Source organism: Parasteatoda tepidariorum, chromosome 8, assembly GCF_043381705.1.
Source record: "Parasteatoda tepidariorum isolate YZ-2023 chromosome 8, CAS_Ptep_4.0, whole genome shotgun sequence".
NCBI lineage: Eukaryota > Metazoa > Arthropoda > Arachnida > Araneae > Theridiidae > Parasteatoda > Parasteatoda tepidariorum.
The window spans coordinates 91,234,731-91,250,086 of NC_092211.1; the positions used below are offsets into that span (position 1 = coordinate 91,234,731).

A 15,356-nucleotide genomic window follows, 5' to 3' on the forward strand; every position below is an offset into this window, starting at 1 on the left:
ATCAGTTACAAGTACATGTGGTTTTGTACGTTAAAGTGCTGCCATTGTATTGCAATTCCAGTTTTTATAATTTTTTTTTTTTTTAACCAACTAACCTTTTCCTTTTGAAAACATTATATATACTCATTAATTTTAATATGCATTTATTCATTTAAAATACTAGGTACTTTACCAAATAAAAATATCAGACACATTGATACAAACACATCTCAAATATACAGTTAAACCTCAATATTATGCACACTAAAAATGCATTATGTTCAAAATTATATTATTCAATAGAATGTTTTGGCATTTCATAATTCTAATAGAAATGCAGTAATATGAAGCTTTTTATTATACCAATTACTTACATATTTCATACATATATGATTCCATAGCAAAGGAATCCAAATTTTCCAGCCATACTAATTACTTGAATGACTTTCAAGTGCCAAAACCATTTCAATTTTTTGAACATACTTGCAGTCAAAAGCAAATAGTACCCTCGATATGGTAACTGCTAACAGATGGCGCTAGTAGTCTTTTCGAAACTTCAGTATAACAATTAAACTTTCCAGTAAAGGTGAAGGAAGCAAAGCTGTTTGTTGTGAAATAAAGTAGCCTAACCTCCATTTAAAAATAATATCTAAGCACTGCCCACGGCCCATACGTAACATAATTCTGATTTTACTTGTTCTTTTTCATCGTGATTTACTAATATGGAAAAGATCCAAAAAATATACAGTGCAGAACATTCAAAGATAAACAAAAAGAACATTCAAAGTTTGCAGTCAGAAAAATTGCAGATAATTTATGAGTGAACAAGAGGCTGCAACTCTTGCCAACTTGTGTGTAGTTCTTGAAATCACAAAACAGGGAACCATTCAACAATGGGGAAATGATCAAAGAATGTGACATTTCAGAATCTGAAAAAATTTGCCCTGAAAAGGCAAATTTATTCAAAACTGTCGGCAAACACTGAATTAACCAACACCAAATTACAAAAGAGTGAATGGCTGTTTAAGTTAGCATTATATGTCGATTTGATAAAGCAAATTAATGAAGTGAATTTGAGAAAGAAAGGAGAAAGCCAGCTTCTCCCTGTTTTATACACTAATATTAAAACTTTCCAGTAAGAAATAATACTATTTCAATCACAATTAAATAAAAAAATGATTCAAATATTCTAAAACATATGAAATATTCAGTCACACAACTGAGACTCAATTTCCCGTCAAAGTGCTTTGACGATAAATTTTGAAACTAGTTTCTCAGATTTTGATGCCATTGTGAATGAATTTAAGGTTTTTTAAAAATCCTTTTGATACAGACACTGTAACTCCTATCCCGGAACTTCAATTAGAAATTATTGATAAACAGTATAATTAAGAACAAATATCAAGACTAATCTTTGTCGGAATTTTATAAGAGCTGATACAATTTGTCTTTTGGGCTGTTTTCTGATTTTGATGCTACTTACTTGTGTGAGAAAACATTCTTCAAAATAAAGAACGCAACGAATATTTGCAGATCTAAGTTAACTGATGCGCACCTTAAATTCTTTTAATAATTGGTACAAGTAAAATTGGTCCACAACTACAAACTATTGTCAGTGTAAAATCACAACTGCATAAATCTCATTAGTATTTTTTACAAGCTGGCAATTGTCATTAAGAATTACCTATCAAGTAAATTAAGCCGCGTTATTATTATTCTGTGTTTTTTTTTATCTAACTTATCACAGCAACAATAATTACAAAAAGCCTTTATCTGTCACAGGCCAGAATGATGACACTAATGAACCGGATTTGGCCCGCGGGTCGGATTTTGGAGACCCCCTGGTCTAGAGAATTACCAAAATGAATAGAATATTTTGCGAAAGCAAGGGTTAGTAAGAAATAAATTTTTCTAAAAGAAAGGGGGGGAGGGGAGGGGAGGTCCCTATTATCAAACTATATAAAATATGAAGGGAATTCAGATTTTTTTCCACAATACCAAAAAATTCATAATTTTGACATTTTAAAATTTTACGCCATTATTAGCTAAAATTTGTTTGCAAAATGCATTTTCCAAAATAAAAAAATAAAAACAAGAAAACGCAAGAAAATTTTTTTTTGTGTGTTTATACCATATGTAGTTAATAGAATTTCAAATGTCCTTGAAAAAAAAATTTTGTAAATGCAAAAAAAGATTTAAAACAGCCATTTGAATTTGCACTTTTCTCAATAACTTTTGAAGTAATAATAAATTTTTTATTAATATCAGTTTATTTTTACTAATATACATTAAAGTATGAACTGTTCAAAAAAATTTTACGTAATGGTTTGATACCAGATAGAGGAAATGAAAGTGTATAAGATTTTAAATTAAAAAATTTTAGGGAAATATTTTTTTTATAATTTTCCCAAAAAATGCCATTTTTTTATTATTTAATTCTAAATTATTGAATTAAATTTTTTTAGAAGAGGTGCAAATAATTCTAAGACCCTTTCATTTCTTATTAATAATTCTTAATAATCTAATCCTCCATCCAATTTGGCAAACCCAAAAATTTTTTCTTAACTCTAAAATTTCAATTTCAATAAAGTAAAATTCAAGTGCTCATATATTTCAGATGCAGAAACAGAAGTTTAAACAGAATAAAACAAAATAAGTTGATTAATGAAAATAAAATATTTGTAAAACGGAAGAACTCCTCTAAGAATAAATACTTTCATTTCAAAGAATAAAAAAAGGAGCAATCTTAAGGGCATTTCATAGACATTTTAATTCAGCATAACGAATGATTCCTTCAGAGAAGCTTAATCAAAAGCAAAACAATTTCATAAAACTAAAATGATATTAAGTACTGTAAAAGAGTCTTTGCAACAACATTATGAAAGGACTGCACACAGTCAACATTTTTTTATGGTTTTGTATCAGTTACATTAGTTTTCTCCTTTTGATATGCTAAAAAATTTTTATTTGTAAGACTGTATCAGAAAGTATCACCGTACCACTGTATTTTATTTTAATTTTATAACCGTCATTGAACAGCCGACCCAATTTTTGAGTTTACGACTACTAATGCTCAACTCCGTAGCCTTGTAATTTTGAATCCAGTCCATAAGACAAGGGAACTTCTGGATCAAGTATTGGGAGAAATTTGCTTTCGTGGAGGACTTTTTTGATGGAACTAGCCTGCATTTGCGTTACATGGAGAGGAAGACCACAAGAACCTGCCATGGTAAGCCTGATGGCAAGGAAACTCATCTACTACTGAGGATATTTCACATCAGCACTGTGGTCGGCGTAAGCCGGATGCGGAATTCGTATCGACTAGCCATTGCCGGGATTGAACCCCGGTTCACCTCATTGGAAGGCGAACACTCTATCTCCTGAGTCATCGCGGCTCTGTACCACTATATTAGAAAGTGATGAGAGACACATTGGTACTGATGCCATCAGCGGAGATAGGAAAACTAGCTGCATTTTAGTAGGCAGGTCTAGTTGAGCCATTTTAAATATTAATTACAAAATAAATAGTAAACCCACTTGATTGAAATTCATGTCTATAATCAGAAAATGGCATGAAGTTACATTTTAAAAAATAAATAAAAAATATCACACAGATTTCTCATTGATGTAGTTTTACAAAAGAGGTTTAAATAATAGCTTAAAAACAGAAATAACAGAACTGCATATAAATATTTCTTTAAAAAAAAAGATAACCGATTAGAGAAACGACAAAGGAATAAAATATTTATACCTTTTTATATTTTCACTGATTACATATACTATTTGTTCTACTCTTTCTACAGGCTTTCCAGCAGAACCAATATAGACAATGGAAGGCCTTCGTAAGTACGATCTGGCTAATCTTTCTACTGCCGGTGGCATAGTTGCTGTAAACATCACTGTCTGAAAAATATTTTGATTTAATACAAATTCTTTATTAACTATTTGAAGTGCTATAAGGCATGCTAAACTTTTAGTAGTAAATTCTGGTTCTCCTACATAAATAAATTTCAGAGAAATATTGAGTTCATGTAAAGAATGAAGCTTCAAATGCTGCTAAGTTTCCCTTAATGGGAAACCTAGTCCTAAATATTCACATTTCTCTAAACTTTAAATTACTTATTTAAGGGGAACAGCATTTGCCAGGAAGGGTCTCTTCCATAGTGTAGTGTAAAATAAAATCTATTTTGAAAGAAAATTTTGACAGTAAATGATTTTAAAATTTAAAATAAGTACCAAATGCATGAAAGAACTGAATGATGCAAGGAAGAATTTAGGAATGATTTTACGTGACACAATAACAACAAATATAGGACTAGTAAGTGGTGAAAACGATTACTTGTCCTATATTTGTTGATAAAGAAGAAGAAAGAAAGAAGAAGAAATGAAATTGTTAAAAATCAAACCCAGAGGGAAAATAATCAACTATTAAAAACTAAAGTGGTTGCAAGTGGTATTACTTACGAAATATTTGGCAGTACATTCTTATGATCAGATTGATGTTTAATATATTTCCAATTTCTATCACAATATTTTTTTCTATACCCCAAATCTTGATGTCTACCGTATTTCTTTATGCGCCCTCTTTCACCACAATGAAAACATCAATGTTCAGATCTAAATTTATTCTCAATATTTCATTCCTCATTTCTAACTAGTGAATGTTATTACGAGGGATACCTAGTGGATCATACTGAAAATTGAGAATAAGACTTGACCATAATTAGCAGTAATCATAATTATCGTCATAAATTCTTTATCTATTAGAAAGAATCAGTTGTAAAGCGCATGGAGTCCAAAGACCTAAATATTTTCCTGTACAAAGTACTCTATAATACTACACTTTTTGGTGTCAATTTTAAACATGACATGCACTAATTTTACAGATGACTCAGGGGGGGGGGGATACAATTTGGCTCAAAGATTTACATCCATACAGTTTTTCACAACTCCTAAATTTAGATTCATATTTTTTTTAATTTCTTTCCCTGCAATCATTTGTTAATCAATCGCCTTTTATCTTTTTAAGTAGGAAAGCAATAATAATATTTATTGCTAATTCTTATCTTAAAGCTTAATAAACATTTCGAAGGAAAAAAAACCCACCACTGCCACCAATAAAAATATATTTAAGCTGTAAGGTATCAAACTGTTTTAAAGAGACAGTATTTATAAAAAGAAAAGATTTATTTAAAACTTCAACAAAAGATAAAAAAAGGCTTATATAATTTTTAATTCCCATAACAGGTTAGTAGAAAGCATAAAATAAAACAAAAACAATCTCAACAAAAAATCAACGAACTCTCATACTTTCCAAAACTGTCTGCTTTTTTCCTTTTCCCCCCTTGATCTCCAGAGCCTGACTAAGACAGGGGCATAAGGGGTAGTTGCCCCAGGCTCCCACATCAGAGGGGGCCCCCAAATGCTATATGTTTACAAAATACAGGCTTTTGATTGGCTTAATTGAGCCATCGTAATTGCGTAAATTTTCCACCCTAATGTCAGCAAGGATATGAATTTTTCGCAGCTAGATGACAAAGTCAACACACCAGAAAACTGTATTTGGCATGATGGATATAAAATTGTCAGAAAATCAATAAAATGGACAGAACGATATTTCGTCTGACCATTGGAGGGGGAGGGACTTTATAGCTATTTTAGATTTTAGTCAATTTTCTTGTTATTTATAATGAGGCGAAAAATTTAAATACCTTCATAAAGTTCAGTTCTTCATTACTGAAGTAGTGAAGAAGAGGGGGCCCCCAAAGAAGTTTCCCCCCCCGGGGCCCAATTAAGCTAAGTCGGGCCATGTTGATCTCCTTGCACCATTTTTCTATGAATGCTTCTGTTAGTTGAATATATTTAGGACACTATAATACCGAACTACACACAAAAAGAAGCTAACAAATATTTAAGTTAATTGAAGCTATTTAATTGAAGTTAAGCCTAATCATTTAATCCCAAATTAACAAATGTAAAACAAAATCAATTACTAAAAAAAGCAATATATTTCACACTTAATAATAAATAAATAAAAAGAAAGCGGTAAAATGCAAGGAAATCTTATTAATCGCATTAAATAAAAATAACATGTAAAAATTACTTAATGGGCAAGGCAGGTTACAGGACAAAGCAGGATGAAATGAAATAAAATAAAAATTAATTTAAAATTAGAAAATAGGAATTTAAAAAAAAATCTTTATCTTAAAATTCATGAATAAGAACTAATTTATTGATTGTAAAAAGAGAAAGTTAAGTTGCAATATGCTTGAAAAAATAGCAGTCTGCTTTCAGTAATAAATAATTGTATGCTTATATTGATAAACAATCTTCTGCTCTTATTTCTTTATAGAAGACATTTGTTCACGAAAGCAGATCATCTACATCAGGTAAACCTTGCAAATGATATGGCACCTCTGAGAAATCGAAATTTATTCAATTGTTGATACATTAATATTATTTCATATATACATTAAAATATTAAAAATTTTATATTTTTTAGAAAATATTGTTTTGCTAATAGATATCAAATAAACATAGTAGATGATAAAAAAAATAATTATAATATAGTCATTGTACGAACGTAACACGAAATATTATCGAATGCTTGCAAAAACTAACATTTTATCTGAAATTATAAAACGATAATTTGTCCTAATAAATCAAGAATAATTTGTCAAAATAAATAAAGGGTAACCGAAATTGAGAAACAAAATTGGATTAAAAACAAAATCTAAATGAATATTCTCAATGCAGAAGTTTCTTAATTAGAACATCCAACTGACAACACTCCAGAAGCACTTAAGAGTCTTGAGGATACACCTAATAATGATTGTACCGAGAAATCTTTTTTAAAAGTCCGCATTGAGCAAGAGCAAATTACAGTATTGAAAAAGGAAGAGTGAAATCTCATGATTTGATAGGATGGCAAACTCCTTGGAAATTCCTGGTTTTGGGATAAAAATACATTTTTCCTGATATTCCTGGTGAGTACAAACCCTGTAAGAGGATAGCTAGGTTTGTTTCCTCTATCATATTTTTTATAAAATCACAAAGGTGCTATTTCTTCTACCAAACAAATTCTTAACTTGTACCAAAAGATGAAGCGATGTGATATTTCGCAGCAATTCACTATACCAGACTGAATTCACTTTCAATATATGCACTTGTTGTTATGCACAAAGTACAAATGTGAAACAAAGTAATTTTTGAAATATTATAAAATATTCATAATAATTTCATATTTATTAATAGTAATAAAAAAATATAAATGTGGTGCATTTTCAACAAAAAAAATTTACATTAGATGGCAACTAGTATTCAATTTTTTATTTGCCAATCACTCTGTAGAGATGGAGACTGTTAATTTGTTCCTAAAGCAGAAACTCTGTGACGAAATTACAAAATTGAAAAATTTTGACAAATTTGATGTACCATATATTTGTACTGTAAGAGGGGTGAAATTAATGGAAGAACAGTACCAGAAATGCCAAACAGTTAAATATTTAAATCTTCAGTTTATTTCACATGATATATTTTACTGGTAATTTATCTAAGTTTAAAAATTTTGACGGTATTGGCTGAACATTTTTTATGAATTAAGCAAAATAATAGTCAATTTTTGAATCAAAAATTGACTCCCCCTCCTTTCCAATGCAGCTGGCTAGTAAAAGAGGCATTTCCTGGAACCTTTTTATTGAAAGAAAAGGGTAAACACAGCAAGCGTTAACGTGGAGGGGGAGTCAAAATGGAAAATTTGAATAGGTCTAAAGCATAGATTCTCAACCTATTTAAAGTTGCCGCCCCCTTAAGGAGCGAAAAATATTTCAACGACCCCTTTTGTGAAAATCCAGTTATTTAGAGGGGATGGAGGGAGGTGTGCTGAATTATGAGAGACAACATTAAGCAATTTTTAAGCGAATTAATTAAGCGATTATTTTTTAAGCAATTTTTTCAGTAAGCTTAAATTTGTTTGGTTTTTTAAAAAAAGTGTGTACATTAACTCGATACTTTTCTCACGGCTGATAATTGCAGTCTATTTGTTGCAATTAAAATAAATGCGTTTAATGAAGAAAAAAATGCAACAAAGAAACCTATGCTTAAAAATAATTATTTATTCTTAATTAAATAATTAAAAAAACACCAAAAATAAACCCAATAATATTTTTTAAGCAATTTTTTTCAGTAAGCTTAAATTTGTTTGGTTTTTTAAAAAAAATAATGTGTACATTAACTCGATACTTTTCTCACGGCTGATAATTGCAGTCTATTTGTTGCAATTAAAATAAATGCGTTTAATGAAGAAAAAAATGCAACAAAGAAACCTATGCTTAAAATAATTATTTATTCTTAACTAAATAATTAAAAAAACACCAAAAATAATTTACTACGCTCAAAAGTAGTATCAACGAAACATTTAAATAACTATGTCAGTGGGATGATTGCACTCAATGGTTCAGAGCAAGTTTCTTAAAGTTCGCTTCAATACTTTTAGTGCGGCTAAATCCACGTTCGACAAGGTAGAAGGAAGGGAAGGCATTTAAAAAATGTTTGACGATAGTCCATAGACTAGGTTAGGGGCGACTTACATTACCTTGAAGCCAAAATTCTGTGAGATGATCACCATTTCAAAGTTTCCTTAGTTGAAATTTCGACTAATTCCTCATAAATCTGAACCTCTGCTGTTTCAATATTCACAAAAGGGTTCATAAACCAATAACCCATTGAGGGACTTCCATGGAACAAAACAGCTTTAAAACGGTCAGAATAGTCCATGTGCAAGGAGTCAAAGTGTTCACAATATTCCTGTGCACCATCAGAGAGAATTTCGCCTGCTTGGCTGAACTCATTCCAACTAAAATTCTGCTTCCACAAAATTAGTTTTTTTAGAAAGTCAGAAATAACTGATTCTGTAGGGATAAAATTGAGCTCATCGCCTTGAAGTTGTAAATTAAAGGCATTAAATTTTACAAATAAATCCTCCAAAGTCTTCCTTAAATTCTAGCAATCTGTCTCTCAGAGCTACATCTCTGTTTTCGAGGAATTCAAGCACAGAGTCGAAAAGATTCCAAAACCTATTGAGACAGGCGTCTTTGGAAAGTCAGAGAATCTTGATGTGTAGTAGCAAGCGATTGAATTCTTCATCATACCCAATGGTCTGAATAATCAATCGTTGAGAGCATTACTGTGAATTTTGTTCACAGCAGATATGACTGATGCAAACGGTCGCTGAGATTTTTCCCTTCTAAATGCTGTCTGTGAATCACGCAGTAAACAGCTAAAATATCTGGTATTTCCCTTTTCAAAAGGGCTATAAACACCCAACATTGCATTAGCTCCCTCAGTGGCTATCGACATAATATTTGCAGGAGGAATGTTTTTCTCTGTAAAATAATTACAAACCGGACCTACGCTCACAGTAAAGCCTACATTACATGGAAAGGTTGATTCATCAACTTGAAGGGAAAATTCGCTGGATATCAAAAGTTTGCGTAAGGAAACTTCAACGTCTTCAGCCATCTCATCATTTCGTCGCCTCACTGTATCGTTGCTTAATGGGATATTTGATTACATTGGATGCTGCTGGATGGTGTAAAACTGTTCCTAAAACTTCCTTGACAACCGTTAGTATCAACTCTGCTTCGATGGTATGAGCTTTCCCAGATTTAGCAATAAATTTTGATATATTATAAAAAGATATCAAACCACTTTTGTGATGAGGTTGCTAGTAACCCTGAGACCACAGGTGCCTTCAGAAACTTGTCTTTGATGTTCGTGAAAAATGGCAAAACTTTATTTTGTTTGTCAGAATAAGTTTTTTGCAAATGCTCCTGCTAAGGGGAAGATTTCATTGTCTCATTAGGCAAAACTTTGTTAGAAAGTAAACACATGGGCAGTTGAGAGTTCAACAGCGATTGAAAAATCCAAACTTCAAGTACGTGGTACGGTATTGATGACATTTCTTTTTGTTAACTGACGTTGTTGGTGCCAGCAAAATACTAATGATGAAAGAAAATTAACTATTTCTCCAAATTAATGAATAATTTATGGTAAAAAACTAATTCATGCACATACCTGGTCAACTAAGCAATCAGATCGAATCGAAACTGAGGGGAAAAAACTGTAAGGAAGCTAACGAAAAAAATCATAAACACCAGTCAAATCAAACATTCATACTGAAAGCGTATGTACTTTAATGTCCGCCAAATGTCTTGAATGAGTCAGAGTGATTCGCGAAATAGCTTGAATGAATCAGACTGAAAAACTCATGTGCTGCTCTCTGTTGGTTTGGATCGGAGAATAGGTGTCGTATAAGCTCGTTTCATTGGTGGTACAAATGGTGCATCGGATAATCTTAATTTGCTATGTTAATTTAATTTATTTTCTTTTATTTTTAGATTAATTTTATTTATTAAATAAATCTCAATTTAATAATTTTATTTGTATGTTTAAAAATTAAATTTGAATAACAAAACATGTTCATCGCCCCCCTACTGCCCAAAATATACCCAACGCCCCCCGGCCGCCCAAAACAAGTTCACCGCCCCTAATCATACTCCCACCGACCCCGTTGAGAAACAATGGTCTAAAGGGATACATGTCTTTGAGATACATTCCTTCTTCCCCTGACCATGTCATATTTAGGAGGTGGCAGGGTTCGTGATTTTTTTGATTTTTTTAAAAAAAAATAAAAAAAATCGGATTATNCATAAAAAAATTTAATTTTTTATTATACAGATATTCTAAATGGTAATTTAAAGGTCTCTTCTGAAAGGATGCTGATATACGCGGTTCAGCGCCATTGCGGCGCTTACAATAACTTTTTTTAAAAAAAATTCATTTTTATCGAGGTGCGGCGCTTGTGACGAAGCGGCGCTTTCGCCGAAAAATACGGTACCCACCTTAATGAATGAGGGGAATTTCCCTTTCCTGCTTGAATCGTTCTAGTTAAAAATGGCGGATTATTATTTTAATAACTGTCAAATTTTTTTCGTTTTCTATATTTTAAGCAATAATTTTTTTTCTTCTAATATTTCATATTTGATTGATTGGATAATCTAATACTAAAACATTATTCCCTTAAAAATAATGTTTATTTATTTTTTGCTTCTTAGATTTAGATCGTTTATTCGATCATTTTAAGCTTCGTTTACCTTGGGGGTCTATTATACGGAAAAATCTATTATTCGGACTTCTGGAATTGCCACCGATTCTGGATACGCAACTTTACACTGCACAAGCAAAAAAAATAAATAAATAAAAATAAATTATCATAACTTTAATTTCTGGGTACATACTAAAGTTCTGTTGTGGCAGTTGTTGTCAGCATATTAAATATTTTAAATGCAATTTTAGTCGAATTCATAACAATACTGAGTATAGATTATTGAGTATTCCCTCTAAAGTGATATTTAGAATACCTTTAGAACCATATTACATAATATAACATAATATAATAAAATAAAATGTAAGCAATGTGCTGGCGATTTCGAGTTTCGATGGTACGCCAACCCCGTTCCCAGCTCACTTACATTTAACTTTTTTAAAGCTCTCATGCTAATCGTTTTTCGTTATTCAACTTTGATTTGATAACTATTGTTTTATGGATAATTGTTACCATACTTTAAAATACTATGATTCATTTGGAATTAGTTAATTATTTTGTTATTCTTATTTTTGTTTACAATAAAAACTGTTTTTGTTTATGAGCTATTTCTTTCAGTTATTAATTATTACCTATGAAAAACTAATTATTAAGGTAGGTTGGACCCTCCACAATGTTCAGAATAATATTATAATCAGAACAGTAATATTCAGAATTATAATACATAAATATTACTTATTTTTACCTTATAAGTTTTTTATAAAGTTTTTAATAAGGAAAATGTAATGTTTCAAGAAAAATATTTGCAATAAGTAAAAGAAAATTAACACTTTAAAATGAATATAATACATTTTAAATATTAATAAAATGTGTTCATCATTATTAGGTCATTAAATAGTATTATGAGACTTAACAACTAAATTGATAATTTTTATTCACAAAAATGGAGTTCAAGAAAGAAGAAACTTAATAGTATACTTCACTTAAATAGCGCCATTATTTTTCTAAAAATCTTAAAGATTTAAAATAAAATTTTTGAATGTTTCCTTGTTCTCATGGGTTAAGGTTCTCTTATTCTCCAGAGATATTAGAACACTAGTTAATAGCATTTTAAAAAAAATAATATTAATTAGATTCAAATAATAGATCAAGGAAGTAAAAAACGCAAATCATTATCAAACTTGATATTTTTATCGAAGAACAAAGTTTTAAAAATTCTCTAGAGCAATGTAAAATATACCTGACGGAATTTATTTTTAGAATTAAAGTTGGCCAACAGTATCTTCTCATCTTCAGCTTCATCAGTATCTGGTTTCTGGTTGGTCACTGGCATATATTCTAAAATTTTCTGGACATCTGGTTCAAAACCCATATCAATCATACGATCAGCCTAAATGGTGTAAAACAGTTAAAAATTAAAATGAGTATTTTTGTAAAAAAATAATTTAATTTCAAAATACGAAATCATGCTTTCGATAAATAATTGAAAAAATATTTAAATAGATAAAGCATAAAATGATAGTAAATGACTTTAAGTTTGTGATTATGGGAATTCATTAAATTTATAAAGGAAATTTCCTCAACCATTTTTGGGCAGTGGGTGACAAAAACTACAAAGTACACTGTTGAGGATCAACATTAACATATTGATGTAATTATATAAATGTGGGGAATATTTAGATTCTGTTTGAAAGCAGCATGAATAGGTTAGAAATGTATAACTAATCTTTTTCTCCATTGGAGGTAATAAAAAAAATATAATTAAATTTAAACAAATATACTTATTATTAAATACACAAGTGGGCGACCTTTGTGCTAAAATACAAACTAAAGGCGAACAACATTAAAGAGCACAAAAATATTTATAAAATACAGACAGCTGTTCCGAATGCTCAAAGGGCAACCTTCATCAGTGCAACAGAAAGAAATAAGACGAAACAAGGTAAATATACAGAAAGGTTAGAGCAATAAGAGGGTTTAGAGCATTGGTTGTTGCTCTAAACCCTCTTGAGACATCGTTGTTTGCTCTTTAACGCTGTTTGCCTTTAGTTTGTATACTTATTAGATTACAAAATAAATTATGGTCAATTTATAGGTATATAACAAAAAAAAGGTGAACCTTTTTTTCGTTGTTAGCTTTGCTTTTTCTTCTTTTAAAGTTACAACTTCAATTTACATTTATCCTAAAGTTTAACTTTTACTATTATTATTATTTAGGAAACAAAATTTATTAAAAATACAGTATTAGATTAATATGGCAACTATTACTAGAACTTTGAAACTTTATTTTTTAAATCTATCTTATTGACTTAAAAATTGTTTTGCTTCTCTTTTAGTTCTCCAAATTTTATAAATAATAAATTTCACAGCGAATTCTCAACCCATTGCAGAAATAGAACTTTCATAACCAAATAATCACATTTTGAAAAAGGATGTAAACTAGAACAGCAACTTTCCGTAGCAGAGCATGAATGAGTCAGGGGAAAAAAATATCCAGTTATTTTTTTTTTCTTTTGTAGTTTTATAAATACTTTACAGTTTACGGGCCACACATTAAAGGTTATGGAAGCCACTTTTGACATTCCTGTTATAAATGAATACTAAAACATTTATAAATTTGATAAAACAATGCATATACACATGTCTACTTCCTTAGGTTGCAGACAACTTATTTTAAACATGGCAATTTCTTTCTCTGAAGAAAAGTCTCATAAAAATTAAAATTCAAAAAGCGTTTTAAAATTTTCAGTAATGAAGAGAAAAATTTCGTGATCAAAAATAGTTCGTAAAATCAAGGGATAGTAAGTAAGACAATTGACAGAAAGAGATTTTTTTTCTATTCTCACAATTGCAAATGCACAGGGAATTATTTCAGTGATATCGAAAAATGCCTGACATCGAGGCTTGGCTTATACCATTGAGAAATACGTGAAGTAACACATTTATAGGACAAATAAAATTAAAGTTAAAATACAATAGGAAAAAATCTCACCTCATCAAGAACTATGTAAGTACATCTGTTGAGGACTAAATATCTATTTTCCAAAACATCTATCAATCGACCAGGAGTAGCAATAACTATCTAGAAATAAAACAATATAAATTATAATGATTACAAATAATATTATTTAAAATAATGGTATGTGTACAGAGAGTAATGGAATGGATGATTGTGTTTATGCATAGCATTGCTAAACAGTATTCTAAAGAAAAAATTTTATAAATTAGAAATTTTAAGACTTTTTTTAAAAAAATAATAAGCTTTAAAAAGCTTATTAAGCTTGTTGGATTCAATATGTATAAATGAAAAAAAATATATATATATACTATTTATAATCACTTAATAATTTTTTTTAGAAAAGAAAGACTTTGCACCAGGGCAATCTATTGACATCTAGTATTAAGTAATTGATTTTTTTTTTTTAGTTGCCAAAAAGACTCAGCTAGGCATAATTTTAAAATCATGTTTTTAACTGGAATATTTATCCTCTTTAATCATAGTAGTAAAACACTGTTTCTTTTAGGGTTTATTCTCTTATTATTTTTCTTTTAGGGTAATTAGAAAGAACAGGGTGATAAAAACTGCAAAGAGCAGCATAGTCCCCAAAAAAAGACACCTATCACAAAAAGAGCATTGTATTTCACAAAAATTTGCATAGTTGAGAAACCTAAACTATACAAGATTCTTGATATTTTATTAAAAAAATATTTTTTTAAAAGAGAAATAGTTAGTTAGTTAATCAGTTTAAAAATAATTCCTTAATTAAATTCATAAATTTTATAAATAAGTTTTGAAACCAGCGTAATTTTTTAATTTTAAAATGTTACGGGTAGTAACAATGGTGTATTAAAAATATGGAAATTTAAAAATTATATCAAAACGGCTGAAAAATGAAAAGCAACTGTAATGACCATGTAAGAAAGTGGTTGTGATTGTAAGAAATTAGCTAACCATCATATCGTAGTAATAATATCAGAATAGATAAAAAAATTAAAATAGCTGAAAAATGGCAAATTGCTTACAAAAAAATAATCCATAAACGACATGGATTTACGCTAGAATCGTTAAGAACTGATCAAAAAGTGACATCTTAAATTTAAAAAACAAGTTTATCATAACATCGTATAATAAAAACCAATAGAAATGGACGAAAAAGCCATTTAAAAACTAAACTGAATTATCGCGAAATAGCTGCAAGTTGAACGTGTCTAAAAGTGATTACTCAAGCTCAAGTGTCATAATAATATATTAAAAATACCAGATTTTAGTAAA

At 29.8% G+C, this 15,356-nt stretch overlaps 1 protein-coding gene across 1 annotated transcript in view; it reads right to left on the reverse strand.

Moving 5' to 3' along the window:
• The window catches only part of LOC107446555 (probable ATP-dependent RNA helicase DDX23), a 55,246-nt gene that overhangs the window by 6,884 nt on the left and 33,006 nt on the right, over positions 1 to 15,356 (reverse strand). The window contains exons 13-15 of the mRNA XM_016061231.4: positions 14,076 to 14,165; positions 12,324 to 12,473; positions 3,731 to 3,882 (exon numbers count right to left, since the gene is read on the reverse strand). Of these exons, the coding sequence (XP_015916717.1) occupies positions 3,731 to 3,882; positions 12,324 to 12,473; positions 14,076 to 14,165 (392 nt within the window). The remainder of the gene's footprint in view (positions 1 to 3,730; positions 3,883 to 12,323; positions 12,474 to 14,075; positions 14,166 to 15,356) is intronic.